The 23,024-nt window shown below is 26.7% G+C and overlaps 1 protein-coding gene across 8 annotated transcripts in view; it reads left to right on the top strand.

The window, feature by feature from the left end:
• The window catches only part of LOC136081661 (uncharacterized), a 180,240-nt gene that overhangs the window by 106,234 nt on the left and 50,982 nt on the right, over positions 1-23,024 (top strand). For all 8 annotated transcript variants that reach the window (XM_065799296.1, XM_065799292.1, XM_065799291.1 and 5 more), the window contains 4 exons: positions 1,324-1,377; positions 10,134-10,178; positions 10,249-10,349; positions 13,761-13,875. In XM_065799296.1, coding sequence (XP_065655368.1) covers positions 1,324-1,377; positions 10,134-10,178; positions 10,249-10,349; positions 13,761-13,875 — 315 coding nt within the window. The remainder of the gene's footprint in view (positions 1-1,323; positions 1,378-10,133; positions 10,179-10,248; positions 10,350-13,760; positions 13,876-23,024) is intronic.

Raw genomic sequence — 23,024 nt, 5'->3', positions numbered from 1 at the left:
AGTTTTTTAATTCTTCTCTCTGTTTCTTATTTTCTGTTCCATTATATTGATCTTTTAGCTCATTTCTTTTTGTCTTTAGCTCTTTTCTTTTCTTTCGCTAAATTTAAATAATGGCTGTTTTTAGCATTTTTTTGAAACAAAGTTGTTGATTTTACTTTATTTATAAATACACTTCAAAATGTGCAAAAAAGTGCACAAGATTGTTTATTATAATTTTTTTTTAAATCAGATCACTTTTGCATTGAGTTATATTTGTTAACTCAATTTTTTTTTAATTTTTAAGTTAGATTTAAGCTTTTAATTTATGTAAAATTCATTGTGGCAAAGTTTTTTGTTTCAAATTATTTGCATATTTGTCTGTTTGGCGGAAATTTTTTTAAGAAAAACATATGAAATTGAGACACCATATCTAGCTGATAAAAATTAACTCTTGAAAAAAGTTATTTAAATCATTATCTTAAATAACCTCTCTTTATTCTCGCATTTTAACTTTTGTTAGCAGAAAATATATCTGTATCCTAATTTTTTGAAATTAGGATTCAAATATATTTCCATAATATATATCATGAAACAAGGGACAATTTAAAAATGCATTCAATAGCAACACTTTAAAAACTTTACAAAACTTTAAACTTTACAAGTTCTTTATACATTTGGATGAACTCCATTATTTTCAAAAGCTCTATTTTTAACAAATGTTTTTAATTGAAAAATAATTATTTATAATATTTTTACAGTAAACTGAAAAAACTAGCAAAAAGGCCAAAGTAACTAAATAAGCTAGATTAAGGTTTTTATCTAAACTTTGAGTTTGAACTTTTATGTTTAAGGAATCAAGAGTCCATCTAAAATACATTTTTAAACATGAAATGAAATAAATCAATGGTTTGATAATAGTTATAAGGAAGTTAAAAATATTTATAATGTAGCTGTAAAAAAAAAAAATCTTTAATACACTTATAACTTTGTTAATGTGCAACAATGCTTTCATTTATTTTCCTGATAGATAAGAAATCTTAGACCTATCTCGTACTTAACATGTATTTTTTTTGCTTGATTGATGACTTGAATGCTATTTTGTTATATAGCTGGAATTTATATTTTTACAACTAATAAAATTTTATGCTGTTTATGCTGTTTATGCTGTTTATGCTGTTTATGTTTTATGCTGTTTATGCTGTGACATCAATTAAATAAATTTATGGTGTGCACTTTTATTGTTCATATTTTGATAGTTGTAATTGACTCAAATAAAAATGTATTTTCTATTAAATTGTATTTTTTTTTTTTTTACATTTATATTTACATTCAATTATTTTAAAGGATTCAGAGACCTTTGGCAAATTATGTTTTATTAGAGACCTGTTCAAGTCCAAAGTAAGGAGAGGATTTATTATTTTATTTTAATTTTTGCACAAAATAAAAAAATACTTTAAAAAGTAAAGTTTAGTGAAAGAATAATTTCAATAAAGAATAAAGAATATTTTGTTTTTAAATAGACCTATAATTTATTGATACTTTCACTCTATTTTTTGGCATTGTCGTCTTATATATTGATGTTGTCACTGTTGTGAAGGGTGGGATTTTTATTTCTCGGTATGTTAAGGCATAATCAGGTAATTCTCTCTTTCGGTTATTAGTAATCTAATAATCTTGGATTGACATCTTTGATGAGACAATATTTACAAATTAAATAATAGAATTAATTAAACTTTTTTATTAAAGTATTAAAATTTTTTTTAAAGTATTAAAATTGTAGACTAACTTAAATTAAGCAAGCAATTACTTATAAAAGAACTAAAGATCATATACATTATGCCTTTTACTAATACTTTTTCTCTAAGTCTCAAAATCAAGGAAAATGTCATCTCACATCATACTTATGTTGTTAATATATTTAAGTATTTTGTCATTTTATTTAAGATAAATTAAAAAAAAAGCATTACTTCTATGTTTTTAGCAACTTTCTTAAAAAGCTTGATACTTATTTGTTTTTGTTTTTTTTCATCCTATGAATGGAAATGAAGAATCCAATTTAATAAAGAATACTCTTGAAAATACAAATAGTCTTGCAGCTATAAGTTCTCATACAATTTTTCTTTTTGCACTTCCTCTTCTACATTCCTAGTTTATCACACTTCCAAATTCATATGTACTATGATGAATTATTCTTTTTAAAATGGTGTTTTTCCAAAAGTATTTACAGTAGCTAAATTGATAACTGTACACAAAAGAGATTCTTTTTGGGACTACTTTTATTTTTTACTAATTTCTTTTTTTCAACTGAAGTAAACTGTTTAAAAAAGCAATGTTTAATAGACTACAAGCTTTTTGAAACAAATCATTAACAACTAATTTGCTAACAGAAATTACAGAGAAGAATAAACTGTTGTGAAGTATGGAGTGAACTGTTATGAACTGTTGTGAATATGGCATTTTTATTTCCTTATTTTTTAAGACATGATAAAATAACTCTCTCAATTTAGATTATTCGTACTCTGATATTTTGCATCTTCTTTATCTCAATGAATCTCTTATGAGACAATATTAATGAGTTTATAAATAACATTAACTGAATTTTTTATAAAATTTCAAAGTATTAGACAGAAAACCTTTGTCAATAAAATTTGCAACACTTAATGTTAGATTTTTTTTTTCTCTAGTTTTCTACATATCTTTTTACCAAAAAATACTTTATTTTATTTAGTGTCATTTAGTTATCTTCAATTGGCACATTTTTTCTTCTTTTATTTTAATTATATGAATGTTTTATCTACACTTTTCTATTGCTTACAACTTCTAATTAATAAATCACATAAAAAATTAACAAAAAAAGGCACCATGTTCTAGTCAGCACTTTTATTATTATTCACTTTTCATTAATTTTTTATTGTTCACTTAATCAAAATAGTCAAATGAAAATTCAAACAAAACAGTCTCAATCAACAGTCGTACTTTTCAACTCACTACTTTGTTTTTGTCCCAACTTAGTGGTTTTAGCCTTGTTCAAAGTAAATTTGTTTAAAAAAATATGTAAATATACAGTGCTTTAAATGGAGGAAAAATAGTAGCAGGATGGTTTTCAATTATTTCAAAACACCATCTTGTCTAAATGCTTTTATAATAATAGAGAAATTAAACAGTAGATGGTTTATATTTGCGTATAGTTAAGCATTTGTTATAAGACATTATAGATAGTATAGACAGATTTAATTCTAACAAATTGCAAGCATCTTGAAATTATAAGCTTGATAATACTTTTTTTGACCAAAGTGTATGATTTTAGGGTGATGATGTTGTATGCATACTTTTCATACTTTATTTTTATTGTTAGTACTGTTTAGGTGCATTGTCTGTCTTATTCATTTTTAAATATTCCTCTATTAATCTTTATTGTTTGCCTCTGGAAGACGCTTGGGCTAGTTTTTTAGTCATAAGTCAGTTATAAATCCATGCATAGGTGTTTAATCCATCATGGTTTTCTGGAGTATGACTGGGCTGGCTTGGTGTAGTTAAGAGATAAATCTTTTACGCTGGTTACTAACAACACAAGACTCTGCTGAACGACATAGACAGCATGGACTTACACATTACACTTATACTCCCTTATGCACATACAGCCTGTTTACATTGTTTGCATGCTTTTTGTTCTTTTATTAGATAAACTATCTTTGTTTGAACTCGTTCTTATTTAGATAATATTTTCTTTTAATAGATGGTATATGGTTGTAATGTAGATATAGGTTTGTATGTTGTGTATATGTGGTTATCATGTGTGATTGAGTTTTGATTTTAGGGCTCATATCTATATAATTTTGTATTGTAGTTTTATATATATTCATATATATGTGTATGTGTATATATATGTGTGTGTGTGTATATATGAATATATGCATGTATATATGTGTGTCTGTATATGTATATATATGTGTATGTGTGAATATATATATATATATATATATATATATATATATATATACATATATATATATATATATATATATATATATATATATATATACATGTATGTATGTGTGAGTATCTATATGTGAATATATGTATATTCCTCTTTTAATTAGAATAATTGAAAGTAAATTTGATCATGGGGCGGATGGCATTTATAAATTCGAAAGCTTGTGTTAGTTTCTCCAGAGGCCCATGAAAAATAAAAAATATATCATCTATAAATTGTTTATAAAAAGAAATCCATATTGAAAATTGGTCAATTATTTTCTCATCAATTCTTCCCATAAATAAATTAGCATAGGGCGGGGCCATACCTGTTCCCATGGTAGTACCTGTTAATTGTAAAAAGTGATCAGTCGAAAATTGAAAGTTGCTATGGGTTAATATGGTTTCTAATATAATGTCAATAAAAGCAATAGGTGGGCGTTTTATGGGACCATTGTATGGCGGTGATTTCTTTAAATAAAATTTCACGACGTCAATACCTTCGCAGTGAGGAATGTTTGTATACAAAGATATAACATCAGCCGTGACAAGGATGTAGTTGTTGATTTTTAGTACATGAGATTGAAGGAGTTTAAGGAAGTGTGTTGTGTCTTTAAAGTATGCTGGTAGTTGTTAAGCAACTGGCTGAATAAATTCTGTGATAAAGAACGATAAGTTGTCGATTGGTCCGTTGTAACCAGAATCAATTAGTCTTAAGGGAATGCCTATCTTATGAACTTTGGGAAGGCTATAAAACAGGGGTGTACGAAGGGGTGTTTTTGGACATAGGAACTCCGATGTTTTTTTATCAATCATATGATGAAGAAACATATAGTCAATAAGATTGTTAACATCTCTTGCTATACTTTTTGTTGAATCTTCTGAGAGTGGTTTATATGTGTTTTTATGTGATAAAAGTAGAGAGATCTTCTCTTCATAGTCAGTTTTGTCTAAAATACAAATACCCCCTCCCTTGTTGGCCTTTTTTATGGTAATTGTGGGATTAAACATAAGGGAGTTTAGTGCATGAATAAGTTTAGGATTTTAATTTTTTTCATCGTTTGGTAGTTGTGAGAAAACAAGTGCAGTTATATCACATTCTACCGAGTTAAGATAACTTATAACAGTTTTGTTTTTCTTCATAGGGGGAGACCAATTTGATTTTTTATGAAATGGATGCCTCATTATCTCTTCGGTCCCAAAATAGAGTTGTTGGAGAAGGGTTGTTTTAAATCTTTCAAAAGCCGTTATGTGATTATTAAGAGATGTATTTGTTTTAATCCTAAACTTAAAAGCTCTTTTTCATTGTCTGTTAGGATGTAATTTGATATGTTGGTAACTAATTTATTGTTAAATTGATGTGAGAAATTTGACTTAGCATGAATGATTTCTTTATAATAGCCTCGTAATCAATAAAACAAGAATCAAAATAAGAAAGTATTAAATTAATAATTGTTGTTGCTGTCGTTGTTGCTGCTACAAAATACTTAACAAAATAATTCACAGTGCAAACTAACTTTTTAAGTTTGATCAAAAGTTAAAGTTGTTCTCGCTTTGAAAACGTCAAATTAAATTTTTTTTTAACTATTATTTGTTAGATTAACATAGTAAATTTCAAATCATTAATGTTTACTAAATAAAAATTACATTTTAACAGTAGTCAAAGTAAACTGATGGTAGAACACCAAAATAGAACTAAAGAAATAAAATTACAAAAATAAAAAGTAGACATGTTTATAATACACGTACATAATCTTGTTACATAATCTGTTTTTGTTACATAATCTGTCTTGTTACATAATCTTGTTACATGTACATAATCTTGTTACATAATCTTTGCAGTTAAATATGAAAGATGACCCTACAGTCTTGAGATAATAAAGATAAAACTATAGAAATAAAAAAAATAAAAGAATATAATAAAAAACTGATTTTTAAATTTGTAACCAAAATGTAATAAAAGTTATTATTGAATAAATGATCTTTCTAATTAGAAAAAATCTAATTTAATTTTGATAATAATTTACATGCTTTTCACAATTTTTAATACTTATTGTTAAAAAATTAATTTTATAAAAAAATATTTATCTTTTTATATATTCTATTCTGTACTACCTTTTTAGGACATTTGTAATTTTTTTTTCTGATGTGTATAAAGATAAAAAATATCTCAAGAAAAATATAAAATCATTTAAACCTTAAGAGCTAATATAAGGATCTTAGCTATAAAAGTTTTTTGTTTTGTTTTGTTTTTATTGTTCTGATTCACTCCCAACTTGATAGTTGCTGCAAGCAACAGCTATTAAGTTGGGGGTTACTAGAAAAAAAGAATAGAGTTATATAGCAAGAAAACAGTTAACAGGCGACTTAAAAAGTTGAAGGTTGTATGAGTCAGGAAAACATGAAGATGGGAGTGAGTTCTGAAAGGTTGAGGTGCAGGGAAAAAACTAGGCGATCAAAAGTTTTTGGAGGGACAGCATGCAGGGACAGATACAGTAGACAAATGAGATTTTGCTAAATGAAGAGTCAAAGGAAAATGAGTTTTAGTGACAGCTCTTTTGAGCATCATCCATGACAGTTTTTATATAAAAAAAGAGAAAGGGATGCAACTTTACAAAAATGGAAAAGAGACTCAAGATTAGCACTCAAGCTTGCAGAGGCCCAAGCTTAGCACTCAAGCTTAGCAGATCCAACTATGTTTACAATGCGTTTGTGGTCTAGAAGAGAAAGTACATTGTTATATAATAGCCAAATAAGACAACACTATTCCATATTGGGATGAGTAAAAGGTTTGTAGAGGTAGAGAACGGAATCAGGAGTAAGAAAATGGAGAGCACAATAAAGAGAAACAGCCTTAGCGAATACTAATTTAGCTATCCATTGTATATATGGTTTCCATGAAAGGTCAGCAGTAAACAATAATCCAAGAAGATGTAAAGAAAAGACTCCATGAGAGAATTGCCATTCATTAATATAGGAATATCAACAGTATTGCGATAGTTGTTTGCAGTAAATAGCTGAGTTTTGTTGGAGCTAAAATTTAAGGCCACTGCGAGCCTGAACTGAAAAGATTTTATTGTTAATCTAATCCACGATAAAATCTTTCAGTCACAGCAGTTAACTCAAGTCAGCCATTTGATTGAAAACCGTATTGATTGCCTGACAGTTAAATAACTCAACAAGTTATTTAACTCAACATGAGATGTGAGAAATTTGTTGATCAAAGATTCAAAGACCTTGATAATAACAGAAAGAAGACTGATCGGATAATAATTGGAGGGGTCAGAATAATCACCAGAGTTTTTGAAAATTGGACAACAGATACCGTTTACCAGCAGGCAGGAAAACAATACTCAGTCAAGCATTAATTAAATAGTTTAGAGAGGATTGAAGAGAGTTCTGAAGAATACTTTTGTAAGATAATCACAGGAATGTTGTCTGGATCACCAGCCATAGAAGAGTTTAATTGAGGTACGATGCTTAAGAAAATTTAACAAAAGTCTATAGAGCCTAACTTCTGATATAAGATACAAGTTTTAGTGAACTGAGAATAATGTAGCTTAGCATCAGACAGGACCTTTTACGATTTCTTGCAATAATAAATAGCCGTTTGTTTTCAAGAATGATTACAATTAGATATAGCTGATGCACAAGAAAGTGAAAACCGTGGAGTAGAGTGAGGCTTGACTTGGAACTTACAAGAAGGAATAAAAGCATGCATTCCTGCCTGAATCCAGAATCCATTTATCAACTGAGAGAGAAAAAACATTAACCCAAGAACTGTATGAAGAAAGTCAAGATAAGAATTCCAGTCCACTTTAGGGTATTAGTAGGTAGTGCAATGATAGGGTGAGTCTGAAAAGGAAGTACAAGATGAGAGATTTAAAGAGATCATTGCATATGGCCATAACCGCCTAAGGAATGAAAAGGAGAAACTGAACACAAGCTAAAATTAGAGACAAGATGTAAATCAAGGAGTGAAGGTAAATGATTAGGGTTGTCAGTAAAATAATTCACAAAGTTAAACTATCTAAGTAAGAGATTGAAAAATTCTTCCTCAGATCTCAACATTGAGATCTGAGGAAGGAATAGCTGAATTTAAATGTAAATCACTGAGAGCAATCAAGTCTGGTGAATTTTGCAAGAGGTAAGATTAAACTGATGGAAGGTTGCTTTGCAGACCGAATATTAGTAAAAGATATATTAAAACAGTTCGGTGGTGGGGATGGTTTTTTATGTTTTATATTTTGGGTTACTTTTGGCATGATTTAAGTTTAAACGAGCTTGACTCATTCATACATAGAGCACAGCCTCCTAAGCAATGAGCTATGCAATTATCTCAGTCCTGTTAATTAAACCTAAGTTTTAACATAGGGCTCCTTATGTTGCCTCGACAATGCACACCAAAGGCATTAACAGGGACACCATCCATAGACAACATGGCACTATTAGTACTCTGATATTTTACAGCTGTTGATGGAATCAGCCTCTCTGAGAGCTACCAAAAATTCAAGAAACCATTCTACCAGCTGGTCTTAGAGCCATTATACTGAGTTTTAGAGCTGCACCCTCATAAGGAGATAATAGGAAAAGTTGCACACCCACTATCAAAGAGGCACAAGCAAAAATCTATGAATAAAAACAAGAAGATTACTTAAATAGTTAAAAGATAGTTACTGCAGATACTGTAGATAGCGTAGATAGATACTTAAGATTGGTCTTTAGATAGTTAGAAGATAATTACTGTAAGACTCATTAGAATTATTATTAAACTTAAAATGTTAATGAAGAATTAAATAAAATAGGACTAACTTATGTTTGAAATAATTAAAATGTTTAAATCTTTTTATAAACTTATAATAAGCAACAAATTGTTTATAATAAATAATAAATAATATAAAATATTTATATCTTTAAGTGAAATTAAAAACTTTTCATTTCTAATTTCATTAAAAATATTGATAAAAAAATTATAATGCATTTATAATGTAACATACATTGGCAGCTTATTATTATTATTTCTGTTTAGATATTTCATATCTAAACAGAAAAATACAAATTGCAACTTCACAATAATATAGCAACTTTACAACAACATAGCAACTAATCAAACAAATTTTATTTTAAAGCACTGAATAACTTCATAACATTAAAACACAAAGTATTTAACCAAAAAAGATAAATTAATTAAAATCTACGACTTGTGATTAAATGAAGCACTACAAAAAAAAAAGTTACAAATTAAAACATTGTTGTTCAATTTTAATCACTTTGACCAAAAAAATTTGTTAAAACAGAAATAAACAAAAAAAAGTTTATACAAAGTTTTTGAAAGTAATATAAACTTTATAAAATCTAACCTGTATTCCTTTAAATATCACCACCAGACAATAACACTGCACTAAATATTTAACATATATTTATATACATGTTTCATAACCTAACAACTTGAAAAAAAAATTAATTGGTTATAAAAACAGATTGAATAATTACCAAAGGTATGTGCTTTTTATAAAAAAACATATATTCTATAATTATATCTTGAAAACATATATTTTCTAATTATATTAACATCTTGATTTTGTATCAAACTGATACAAATCAATATTTTGATTTGTAAAAAAGTCCTATGTTAAAAATCTACTAATTTCATCAGTAGTATTTGATATAAAAATATTTCTATATCAACATTTAAAATATTTCTACAACTTCTTTTGTGAGGCATTCTGTTTTGAATTACTTTCAACCACTTCTTCTTGTGATTTTATAAATTGAATTAGAATGACTTTTCTTTTTTTTTACTTTTTTTCATAACCTAATTACTAATTAATTACATCATAAGTTAAGTAATAAAGAAACTTTTCTGTCAATGTTGTAGTTATCAAACTTGATAACAGTATTGGCATGTAAATATTGCCATTTTGTTATTGATGTGTTATATCTGTGAAAAATACCAAGCCAATATTGCGCCAATATAGGTAAACAATAATGTGCTAATGTTATTAAATTTGGGAATATTGAACAAACAGTATTCGCACAAAAGCACTTATTTTAGGCAATATTGGCTTTAATTTAAAACATTAGGCAATTGTTTGCTCATCAATTATAAATATAAATAGTAAAGAATAAAAATAATAATAGTAAAGTATAAAACAAAAAATAAAAATAATATTTTTATTCAGCTTTTTAGACATGATAAAGAAAATTTGGAACATATTGAAGCTATGGTTAGATTTTTATATACTTTTAAATGAAATTTTATTTTTGATGAATTAGAATATTTTGATATAAATTTAGTCTTATGATAATGAATCAATGAACATAGTTGATAATCAAAAGGAAATCAGATGTACAATTGATGATTCAAACACATGGAGAAATGTTTTTGTCTTTCCAAAGTAAGGAAGTTTTTTGTAGATAAGATTGTTGATTTTTTAGTTGAGTTTGTTTATTTGTTATTAATAATTTATTAAGATTTTATTTGCTCATATTATTATTATATTAACTAACTTTTTGATTTCCATCATACGGAGTTAACCTTATAATATCAAATACAAGTGTGTTTTTTTTTATACCTGATATATATAAGGTTTTTCCAAATTTCCAGCCATTATGTTGCCCATCCCATTATCATCATATTCTATTGTGATCTAAACATATCATGTTGAGGTCATAAACAAAAAATGGTTTAAAATTTCAGATTTTAATTGCTCAAATGTCCCAAGTGATAAACTTTGCTTTATAGTTTACCTTTCTTAAAACAGACATTTAAACTTTATTTATAAAAAATTTTATCTGTGTATGCTCATTCTTGCTAAATATTGTTAAAAGTGATTTTTTATTTGATAATGAAGTTAATATTTGCATTGAGAATGAGGTTGTTATTTGCATTTGAGGTTGAATATAAATAATATTTTGGTTTGGATGATTTTGAGGTTGTTCACAAGTGCTTTGTCAGATTCACACAAGAGATGGGGAATGAACCGAACGAACCAAACGAGAACCTTACATATGACCAAACTGAACCGAACCCAAACTTCACTTGTTACTGAACCAAACCCAAACTTTGAAATTGTTAGGAATGAATCAAAATGAAAAAACTGTTCTTACCCTAACTAAACCATAAAGAGATTTAAAGAAGTAAAAATTGTGTAATTCGCACTACAATATATAACATACTACATAATACAATACATAAGTCTACAATACTCAACATAAAACATAACATAACTATGTACATAAGTGTAATTATGTAAAATAAAGTATATAATATAACATAATTATCATAACCTATCACATAAAATAAGTCTACAATACTTAACATTATACATAACATAAGTTTACAAAACAAAACATAATGCTATTTTGTTAACAGTCAGTTTGTAAGTTTAATGGTTTAGACAGCGACAGTATGCGTAATTTGAAGACAACTTTTCTGTCCAGCTTTATTAAAAAATATATTATTCATCCTTTGCATAAGCTATCAATACTTATTGTTCCTTCTTACAAATACTTGTTTTTTGTCAATGCAGAAGATTGCAGTTTTGTTTATTCAGAGATGCGTAGTATGATAGACAAAATTATATCTCCTTCACCACCTCAGGTGATACACAAGGACTCAGGCAGTACAGATATGGACAGCTTTAATGAATGTAGACATTTGGATCAACTGCTTCCTTCAAAAAAGAGTAAAGCTGACCCTGAATTGTATGATTTGCAGGCAGACTTTAAAACAGCTGCTACTCCATTGTCTAAGGCTGGCAGTAATGACACAATACATGAATTTGACATATATTTGGCACTGTCCATGACAGCATTGCAATTCTGGAAAGATGATGACCATGAACATAAGCTTCTGACAATGGCATTGATTGCTAGAAAGTTGTTGGCTATTCCTGCTAGAAATACTGAAAAAGTATTTTCAGTATATGCGGTGATGGTTAGTGATCGCAGATCCCGCCTATACCCAGAAACATTAGAAATGCTAATATTTCTCAAATATATTATGGAACCCTGATTACTTGACTGACTGTAGGCTAATTAAGCTTTCACTATCTGTGTTCAGAAAGTTACTGCTTTTATGTTTTGCACACTTTAACTGCAGCATTTTGTTTTTTGAACTTTTGAAATTGCAGTAGTTAAAGTATTGCTAATTATTTCAAATAATTTTCCTTTGCTTTAACTAGTGTACTTCTAAATTAAAATAATAACTACGGTGCTTCTCTATCATTAAAATTAAATATTTAACTAATTGATTTCTTCAAATAAAAAGGTTATTTAGTGCATAGTCATAATGTAAAAAATAGTAAGAGTTAAGTTAAAAAAATTATCGAATTTATTGCGCATGCACCAAAATTTATGAGATAAAGGACAAAAAAGGACTGGATCTGTTTCCTGAAACTCTCCGCAATTAAAAAAGTTTTTGAACTAAAAATTTCAGGGTATATCAATAAAAGGACAAATAACAATCTGGACTTATAACCAAAGTTGGGTATTAATTTTGCTCTTAGTTATAAAGCATCTAAAACAACATTCACAATTATTTGCACCAAAATTGATCTAAAAAAAAAGGTTTTACTAGATTCAAATGTTTGATTGAGGTTCAAATTGTAGTCATACCCATTCTTAAACTTTTGGGAAAATTTCAAAGCGTTTTTGTTAACAACATCTTAAAAATGCAAATAAAGATGAAAAAAAATTCTAATTTTAAAAAAAATAAATTATTCTATAATTGGTTATTCTAGCCATCAGCATCTATGGTCATACTAGTCATTAGCATCCATAGTCATACAAGTCATCAGGCTAAATATATTTGTTTTATTAAATTAGTTTAAATTACAAAAGTACTTCTAGAAAATTGCCCTCAACCATTGCTATACATCTTAAAATAAACAACCATTGTAACCCAAAATTATTGAAAGGTTAAAATCATGTTTTTTTTTTTGGTTTCATTGTCAAAGTTTTGTTGATATTTCACTAAAATCAAAAAATCAAAAAAATTTAAGTTTTTCACTTATTTAATGAATTTACTTTCATACTTTAATACTTTTATTTATTTGTGTTTTATCATTGTGAATGTAACTAATAAAAAAATAATTGGGTTGATACCGAACCCAAACTTTAGTTGTTACCGAACTGAACCAAACCCGAACTGCGCTTACGACCCAACCAAACTCAAACATTAGATTTAACCAAACCGAAATCAAACATTAGATTTAACTGAACTGAACCGGGCCCACACTTTAAAAAAAGGGTTCGATTACCATCTCTAATTCACACTTCAACTGATACATTTATTAACATTATTATGTAACTACAACAAAAATGATGGAATGAATTAATTTATATATATTTATATATGTATGTATATATATATATATATATATATATATATATATATATATATATATATATATATATATATACATATAAATATACGTATATATATATAGTATATATATAACTATATAATATATATATATAGTATATATATATATATATAGTATATATATATATAGATATATATATATATATATATATATATATATTATATATATATATATATAATATATATAGATATATATATATAAAATATATATATAACATATATATATATACATATATATATATATGTGTGTTTGTGTGTGTGTGTGTGTGTGTGTGTGTGTGTGTGTGTGTGTGTGTGTGTGTGTGTGTGTGTGTGTGTGTGAGTGTTTTTACAAATTTATAATTTCTCTGTTCTTTAAGAACATTGAGCACATTTGTAGAATATACTAATAAATTTTATCTTTTGCATTTTCAAAAACTAGATACCGTAAACTAAATGCTTCAGAAAATATTTATAGAGAATTTATCAATCATAAAGAGATAAGAAAAATGGCAAAATCTATTATATATGATTATTTAAATACAAAAGACACATATGTAAGTTTTCAAATAAGTGAAATTATTTTTATTATTTTTTAGTTCTAAATTTTTTTTTCTTATTTCCTTGTCATGGAAAACTTTTAATTTTTTATAGAATAAAATTTTGCAAAATTTCTTACAACATTAACCTTAATACCATACTTTGTTATTCTAAAACAAGAATGACTGAAAAATAGTGTTTATACATCACACGACAGATTTGGGTTTTAGGTGGGAATTTAATTAGGCCGTGCATTTTTATTCTTATTTATTGAAAGATTGGCATTCTTTTTTTCTTTATTAAAAGGTTTATATATACATATATGTATATATATATATATATATATATATATATATATATATATATATATAATATATATATATATATATATATGTATATATGTATATATATATGTGTGTATATATATATATATATATATATATATATATATATATATATATATATATATATATATATATAAATATATGTTTATATAATATAAAGTATTTTTAATTTTTGTTGTAATTGTCCTCCTCTCAGTAATAACTTTACTGAGCTCATATTTAATTCATTAAATTTAGATTTGTCCTAATTTCAAAATTAATAAAAAAGGACTTTATGAATTATTCATAGAGTCCCGAAAAATCATTTTTTATTTAATAAGAAATATTATGAACAATGCAGCAGTATAACTATGGGGTTCCCTCTTGCTTCAATATTAGCTAATCTGTTTATGAATCTTTTATTTACAATGAGACCAATTCTTTTAAATTTTTTATTATATGAATCATCAACAGAAAAATATTAAATTTACCATGGAAAAAGAAGTAAATTAACAAATAGCTTTTCTTAAATATTCTTACTGACAACAAATATAATTTAAGTACCTGCATATTTAGAAAATAGGCTCTCTCAGGTCTAAATACAAATTACTTAGGTTTTACCAATACAAAATTTTAAGTTCATACAAAAAATTGACATGATAAAAATTTTAATAGATAGGATTTACAAAACTAACTATAAATGATTTAATTTACATTCCAATTTAGTTAAACTTAAACAAATTAGTTAAACTTAAACATATTCTCCAAAAAAAATCCTTTACCCAACTAAGCTTATTGATTGCTTTTTATTAAAGCCTAAACAGACTATATAAAAAAGAAAATAAAGAAATTATCGATTCCTCAAAAATAAATTACTTTAAAATGCTGTATATTAGTAAAATGTCGAAACAATTTCATAACAAAGTAAATGACTTATGCAAAAATATTGTAAAATTCTTAACATTAAATTGGCATTTTCATCCTTAAAAATTAATACATATTTTTCAACAAAATATAAAATTCTGCAACATCTCTGCTCAAATGTCATATATAAGTTTGTGTGTAAAAGCTGTAATGCTTGTTATGTGGGTCAAACTACTCATCATTTAAGTGAAAGAATTGACAAACATTTAAAAGTACAAAAAACTTCTCGTATAAACTTACACTCTGTCACTCCAGCTCTAATTGACGTTTTCTATTACTCTATGACGTATGTATTACTCTAATTATCTATATTTTCCGTTATTCTATGACATAGGGTTTCACAACTTTCATGTTTTCCTTTGTTTGACTAACAAATAAAATTAAAGTTTGTTTTCACTATATGTTAAATAGTGTTTGTATTTAACAGTTTTATAATTGAAAATGATTATTGTATAATCAAAACATGTTGTTGAAACTGAAAAAAATTGTTTTATTTATTAGACTTATTACAAAATTTGTGCTATTATGACCATTATATATATATATATATATATATATATATATATATATATATATATATATATATATATATATATATATATATATATATATATATATATATATATATATATATATATATATATATATATATATATATATAATGATGCATTTATACATATATAATATTATTTTTTTAATAATATTAGTACAGATAAAAAAGTTAATTAAATAGAATAGATTTTTATCCAAATAACTTTTTTTTTGAAGGGCTCTTTATGTTGCTTCAAAAATACACACTTAAAGCACTAAAAGGGACACCAAACATACACAACATGACACTGCTAATGCTCTAATATTTTACAGCTGTTGATGGAATCAGCCTCACTGAGAGCTATCACAGGAAAACCCAACTAACAGCTGGCCTCAGAAGAATTAAACTGAGTTTTAGAGTTGTACTCTCATTAGGAGATAACAGGAAGAGTTGCATAGCCACTATCAAGGAGGCACAGGCAGAAACCCATAAGTAAAGTCAAGAAGGTTTTCTATTTATCATCCCAGGCAGTAAACAATGTAACACAGGTTTACATCTACGCTAGCCTTTCAGATGAAGAAAGGATGTGAGACTGGTCAACAAAATATAGAATAATAGACCTTCTACAAAACAGTAGCTGGATGCAATTAATGTCTGCCCAAAATGAGTATTTTTATTGAGACAGGTTGTACTGGATTACAAGTTTCAAGTAGCAGAGTGATCATGACAATCCTCAACCTGACCTGACCTAGAGTATTTAAAAGAAATTACTTAGTCTAAAACATTGATTAGGAGATTTCGGATATGCATTAAGAAAAACATATCTAAAAGAATACATAAAAATTAGGGTGATGACCTATATTATATAGTCATAATCATTAGTTGGTAACTGAGCTAACACTGCACAGAGAGGTTTAACCGGAACAAAAACATGCATATATACATATGTTAATATGAATACAAATGATTAAATGTATACATATTTAGTGTGAAAATTTGTGTTTATACATAGTTAAGTGTTCTGTATGTGTATAATTATTTAATGTGTTTTTTGTATGTATATAAATGCATATACATATTTAAAATGTTAATATGTATACATTTTAACAAGCTAAATATATATATGCATAAATATGTACATTATAATGTATACATACATATGTTTAACGAAATGAAGATCTCCAGCCTGTAACAACAAAAGTGGGAAATTTTGCAAAGTTATTTTTATCAAAAACTTACCAAAAACTTTGCAAAAATGATTTGATGAAAAAAATGAAATTACTAAGAATGATTTTAACATACCAGTTTTTGTCTTGTTAGAACAGATTATATATGTTTTTTTGAGTTTTGAAATCAAGTAAAAAATTTAGTTTACTTTATATAAGTTTTATTTGATTATTTGGTGGTTGAATGACTAGAATCAAATGTATTTGTAGTTCAAATTTTTATAGCAAACAAATGCAACACTTTTGACAGCCTATATCATCTTATTAGGGTGACGACTATTTTCCTTTAAGTGGACATGTCCTACCTTTTTCTATCTATTTTCCTCTGTTCCAACAAGTTTAGTATCAATCAAGGAAAAAATGTCCTCTTGTTCCACAGTTTGAAACACGATCAATCATGACAAAAACTGGTGTGTCAAACTCATTTTTGTTTAATACTTTGCAAAGTTATGCCATTTTTGACATAACTTTGCAAAGTATTAAACATAACAGTATTTATTTTTTTGTCCTTTTTTTTTCAGAAATTTTTTAAAATCTTTTTTTAAAATTTACTTTTTCTAAAAAGTTTTTAGGTTAATTAACAGCCCACTTTGTAATGTAATTCCTTTTAAAATTTTTTTTTTAAAATAAAGATTTTAAAAATTAACTTAATGTAATTTTTTAAATGTTATTAGTATAACTTTTGGTTTATAATTATAGATTAAAATTAAATTACAACAATTTAATAAGCAATTCGAACCAATATCCAAAATCCAGAAGAAGCTGTGTAGGCAGTAATGTGAGTATCAATATATCTATATAAAGATATATATAAAGAGAAAATATCCCTACACATTCACTATGCATTCACTTTAATATAGAAAATCAGAAAAAAATGTTTGGGTTCAGTTGAAAACTGTCAGAGTCTCAACGTTTTTATGATTTCTTGTAGTGCATAAAACGAAAAGAAATATATTTGTAGCCAAACTGACATTGTTTGAAAAAAAAAGGTTTTTGAAAATCCTTTAATTAAAGACTACCTAATAATGGCTCACTCACTATTGTATGCATTTCAACAGAACGTACCTAAGTTAAAAGCAGATTTTAGTTGCATTATAAATACAAATGAGGTTTTGAAAGTAAAGTATTCTAAAGATGGTCCAATATATGTCTGAACTACCAGATCAAAATGCAATTGTTTAACAAATATTTAGTTTAATGGAAGAAGAACAGATCAAAACAGATTAGTACAATATAGATTATATTTTATTCTTCTTCTTGGATAGTTTTCCCTCAGACTTATACCAATATATCAGTTGGTTTATTGTCATTGTTGACAGTTCAGCATTATTATTCAAAAAACTTTGTTTGACAGTCAGAGAAACAACCATTAATATTTCTTAATGTTTTTCAGCTGAAAAGGTCTTTGAATTTTGAAATACTTTGCTTCTAGGGATTGTATCGCACCTTGGTCCATCTTGATTATTTTTATCAATAATTTGAATGTTTCACTTAAATTTTCTACTGCTTATCACTTTGCAGTTGACACCAACTTGCTCCTAATTAACCAATCACTAAAAAAAAAATTAAAAAAAAAAGAAGAATTACGATCTAGCCAATAATGTTTAATGGCTCCACTCCAATTATCTTTATCTGATAACTTTTTAAAACTGAAATTATTATATATAAATCCATTAAAACAAAATAACCAAGCAACTAAATTTCAGATAAATTGGACACAAAAAAATTCAAGTTAATTTTATTAGATATCTTGGAATCAGAATAGACTAAGTAGATCGAATAGCATATTAGCTAAAATCTGTTTTATGTTAATCATGAAACTGCTTAATATATGCTATTTTTCACTCTCATCTCAGATATGCTTGTCAAATTTGGGGATAATCTAAGCAGCTTGCCATTTTAAGACTTATCTCCAAAATAAAGCTCCAAAACTAATTTATTTCCAACATACTAATTCAAACTCTATTGTATATCTCAAGTCCTTAAATTGTGTGACCTTATTCAACTGTCAAATTGCTTATTTTTTTGGAGCCAAAATCATAAAGTACCTCTTAATCAGACCTCTTACATTTACCAACATTTTTAATGATAGGAAAATTTATTTTCAACATTCTACTTGCAACTTTAAGTTATCTGTTGTTAAATGTCAAACTGTTTATTATGGCTATGAATCCATACAACATAAAAGCATAAAAATATGAAGCGTTTTCCCTTCTCAACTTTAAATCTTTTAAATCTCAAAACTTAAAACTGCTTTTTAACTATTTTTCAGAAAAATATGTCTTATACTTTTCTTTTATAAGACAAACATTTTCTTTCATAAACTCTTTCTACAACTTATTATTTATAACTCTGAAGCTCTATTTATCTAATATTTTTTTCTTTTCTTTTGTGTTATAATACTAATTTAAATATCTTTTATTTAAGTTACTTTCATTGAACTTTTAAACTTTTTTAAATTTTGATTAGTATTCTCTTCATAGCGGTTTTATCATAAGGCAGTAAATTTGTCATAGAGCAAAAGATCTTGATTTCCATGATACTTCTTTTAAAAACATTAGATAACTGTTGCTCAATTAAAGAAAGGAGACTCTGGAAAGTTGACATAGACAATTATTTACTTTATTAGAAATAATACATGCTGCATCTACTATGCAAAGTTTTATAAGATGTTGTTCAAATTAAGTTGAGTGTAGTTTAAAGTTAATGATATTTTTTATGTATGAAACATTACTTTTCTTCTAATAAAAATTATATGAGTATAGTAAAGCATAAATATTTAATTAGTTTTGAAGGTAATTTAAAGTTTAGTGCCAGCACTATAAGAAATATATAATATACTTTTTATTTTGTATTTTTACTCATTACACTTAAACAGTTAAATAAAAAAATAAAATTAAATAAGAAAAGCAGTAAAAAAAAACAACAACAACAAAAAGCATTCTAATCTATTAAGTTTGCATTATTATGGTTTAAAAAAAAGTAAAAAAATTAGATAGTTCACTCTATCTTAATAATAATTTTTACATTATTAAGTATACATTAAACACAAGCAGTTATGAGTTGTTTTTACCATACCTTAAGGAATACATTTGTGTGTGTATATAAATATATATATATGTATATATATATATATATATATATATATATATATATATATATATATATATATATATATATATATATATATATATATATATAAGGGTGTCCCAAAAAACAACATTTTTGAAAAATATATGCAGAGACCCCTTAATGTGTTCTATCTAATACAAAAACGCTAGATTTAAAATTTTTTTGAATAAAAAATATTTTAAGGGGTCCCTTAAAACCCTTGAATATTTAATGGGTCCCTAATATTTTCAAAAAAAAATTTTTTCAAAAATATGTCAACCTGGTACTCAAATGAAGCTAAATTATATAAAAATTTTAAAAATAATATAGATTTCAAATATAGAATTGTTATTTTTTGGTTTTATTGCATGAAAAATTACGTTTTTTAACAAAAAACAAAAAAATGCATTTTTTATGCATTTTTATGACAATTTTGATAAATAAGTTAAAATTTTTCCAAATTAAATATTATTTTTGAAATTTTTATATAATTTTGCTTCATTTGAGTACCAGGTTGGCATACTTTTAAAAAACTTTTTTTTTGAAAATATTAGGGACCCATTAAATATTCGAGGGTCTTGAGGGACCCCTAAAAATATTTTTTATTCAAAAAAATTTTAAATCTAGTGTTTTTGTATTAGATAGAACACATTAAGGGGGTCTCTGCATATATTTTTTAAAAATGTTGTTTTTTGGGACACCCTAATATATATATATATATATATATATATATATATATATATATATATATATATATATATATATATATATATATATATATATATATATATATATATATATATATATATATATATATATATATATATACATACATACATAATATATATATATATATATATATATATATATATATATATATATACACATATATATATATATAAACAATTTTAAAATGTATTCTACAAAATAGCAAAATAGAGTGCTAATGTTCTTAAAAGAACAGAGCAATTATAAATTTATATATATATATATATATATATATATATATATATATATATATATATATATATATATATATATATATATTAGGGATATGACTTTTTTGCAACCTACTAGGCCTGTATCGTAATTCAATGAACTTTTATGTAAAAATAACGAATAGATGTTTCATTTTGACATATTTTGAAAAAAGGTCACCCCAAAACCAAAAAATCGAATTTTCAATAGGTACACTTTTGTACAGTAAATGAATATTAAAGGCTGAAGATGTTGTAAGAGTCATACTCCTGTTGTTATTTTATTTATTTATGCAACATGTACTGTGATATAACAAAAAACATTATGTGATATATAATTATACAAGTATTACAAAATTAACAGTATCAAAGCGTCTAGTACAACAATATACATAACTGTCTGTGTCTATAGGCCTACTGTGTTTAGTACATGGGTCACATGATGCTCACGTCTCATAAAGAGTCTAGCGCTTATTATTTAGAATGAATCGAAGTTGCAGTTTTTCTTTCTTTCTGCAGGAAGCATACAGGTCTTGCATCACCTTGATTGCACGTTCAGCAATCTGATTACTTCGTGGTATGTCGATGACGGATGGCTCTTTATTCCAGTGATTTTTGAATGACTGCAATGCCTTTTTGTAAGGCTTCAATACATCAGATAAATTCTTGAAGTCATTGTCATTGTACTTTTGACTACTAAACCAATGTTCTGCCCACTCATATGAAATGAACCTGCAAACCTTCTCCAAATTCTTTCTCGCTTCAGGCATAAGAATGAACGCCAGAATGGCGAGAATGGCTCTTGAGTTCCATCTGGCATTGCTCATATTAGGAATGTTCTGAAAGTGAATCAGAGGGAAGTTTCTTTGTTCTTCATAGAACCTAAACACTCTTGTTAAATGGTACAAAAACTTCATATCGTCTCTCCACCCTGATTTATCAAGAATTTCTACAGTTCCATTCACAAACTTATCCTTCAGTTCATCATACTTATTCAACAGTTCAGACACAAATGGGTATTCAATGTTTGGAGATTTGGTATCACCCCCAAGTTCTTCGTCCATCACCAGACGGAGAATCCTGTCTAGTACGTGATGCTGACAACCGATAAATTGTGGTATTGTGACACCCTTTAATTTAAACATACGTTGCAACTTCACAACAACTCCATTTCTCTTCCCAGTATTGACGTTTGTTGTATCAGTAATGATCATCTTAATTGAATTCCACAAATTGTATTCATCAATAAGTTTGGCAATTTTTTCAGCAACAGTTTCAGCTTTGCCATCTTTTAAACGCAGTGCATCAAGTTTCACGTCAGTTCTTTCATTCTGAAGTACAACTACCTGATATTCCTTATCATCTATTCGTTTGCCGTCAAAGTGTAAGGACCACTGTTCCATTTTAAGTCGTTGTATCATTTCTTTTTTTAATTTACCTGCCTCTTTGAATATGGACTTGTAAATTGCTGATTGACTTGGAGTTGGAATATCAATACCTTGTTGTGATAATACATTGCATATTTTAGCAGCTTTCTTTGTGGAAACTCCACTTGATGTAACCATACTTACAGCAAATTTACTTTTGTAGTGCTTTCTAGTTTTTTTCTGAGTGTCCTCATCATCGTCTTTATCACCGTCGTCGTCTTCATCATCTTCACTCTTACTTTTGCAGTTTTCAGATTCAGTACCACTGTCTGTGGTAGACAGGACTTGTGATGTGGAAGGTATTGCTGTTCCAGACTGGACTTTCCTTCTCTTGGAAGGGTGAATGGTTTCTTTACTTGCCACTTGTCCTGTTGAGTACCCCACCTGTCCTTTACTTTCTTTTTGTAGGTGGTATAGACGTTTATCTTCCGAGGATAACCACTGGCCATTCACTTTCGTGATGTCAAATAATGCATTGAGAACATCATATTTTCCACGCTTGACACATTCATCATAGACCTTCAGCACCTTCATAAGCTTTGCTCTTATCACTTGATCAGACACATGTGGAAAATTCAGTTTATTGTCCCACAATTTTGTAATTTCCTTAGAAATTTGGTCTATTCGTTCTTTTCTTCCTTTAACA

The sequence above is a fragment of the Hydra vulgaris genome, chromosome 06, assembly GCF_038396675.1.
Source record: "Hydra vulgaris chromosome 06, alternate assembly HydraT2T_AEP".
NCBI lineage: Eukaryota > Metazoa > Cnidaria > Hydrozoa > Anthoathecata > Hydridae > Hydra > Hydra vulgaris.
The sequence above is the reverse complement of the archived record's forward strand: the minus strand, read 5'-3'. Positions and strand labels throughout refer to the sequence as shown.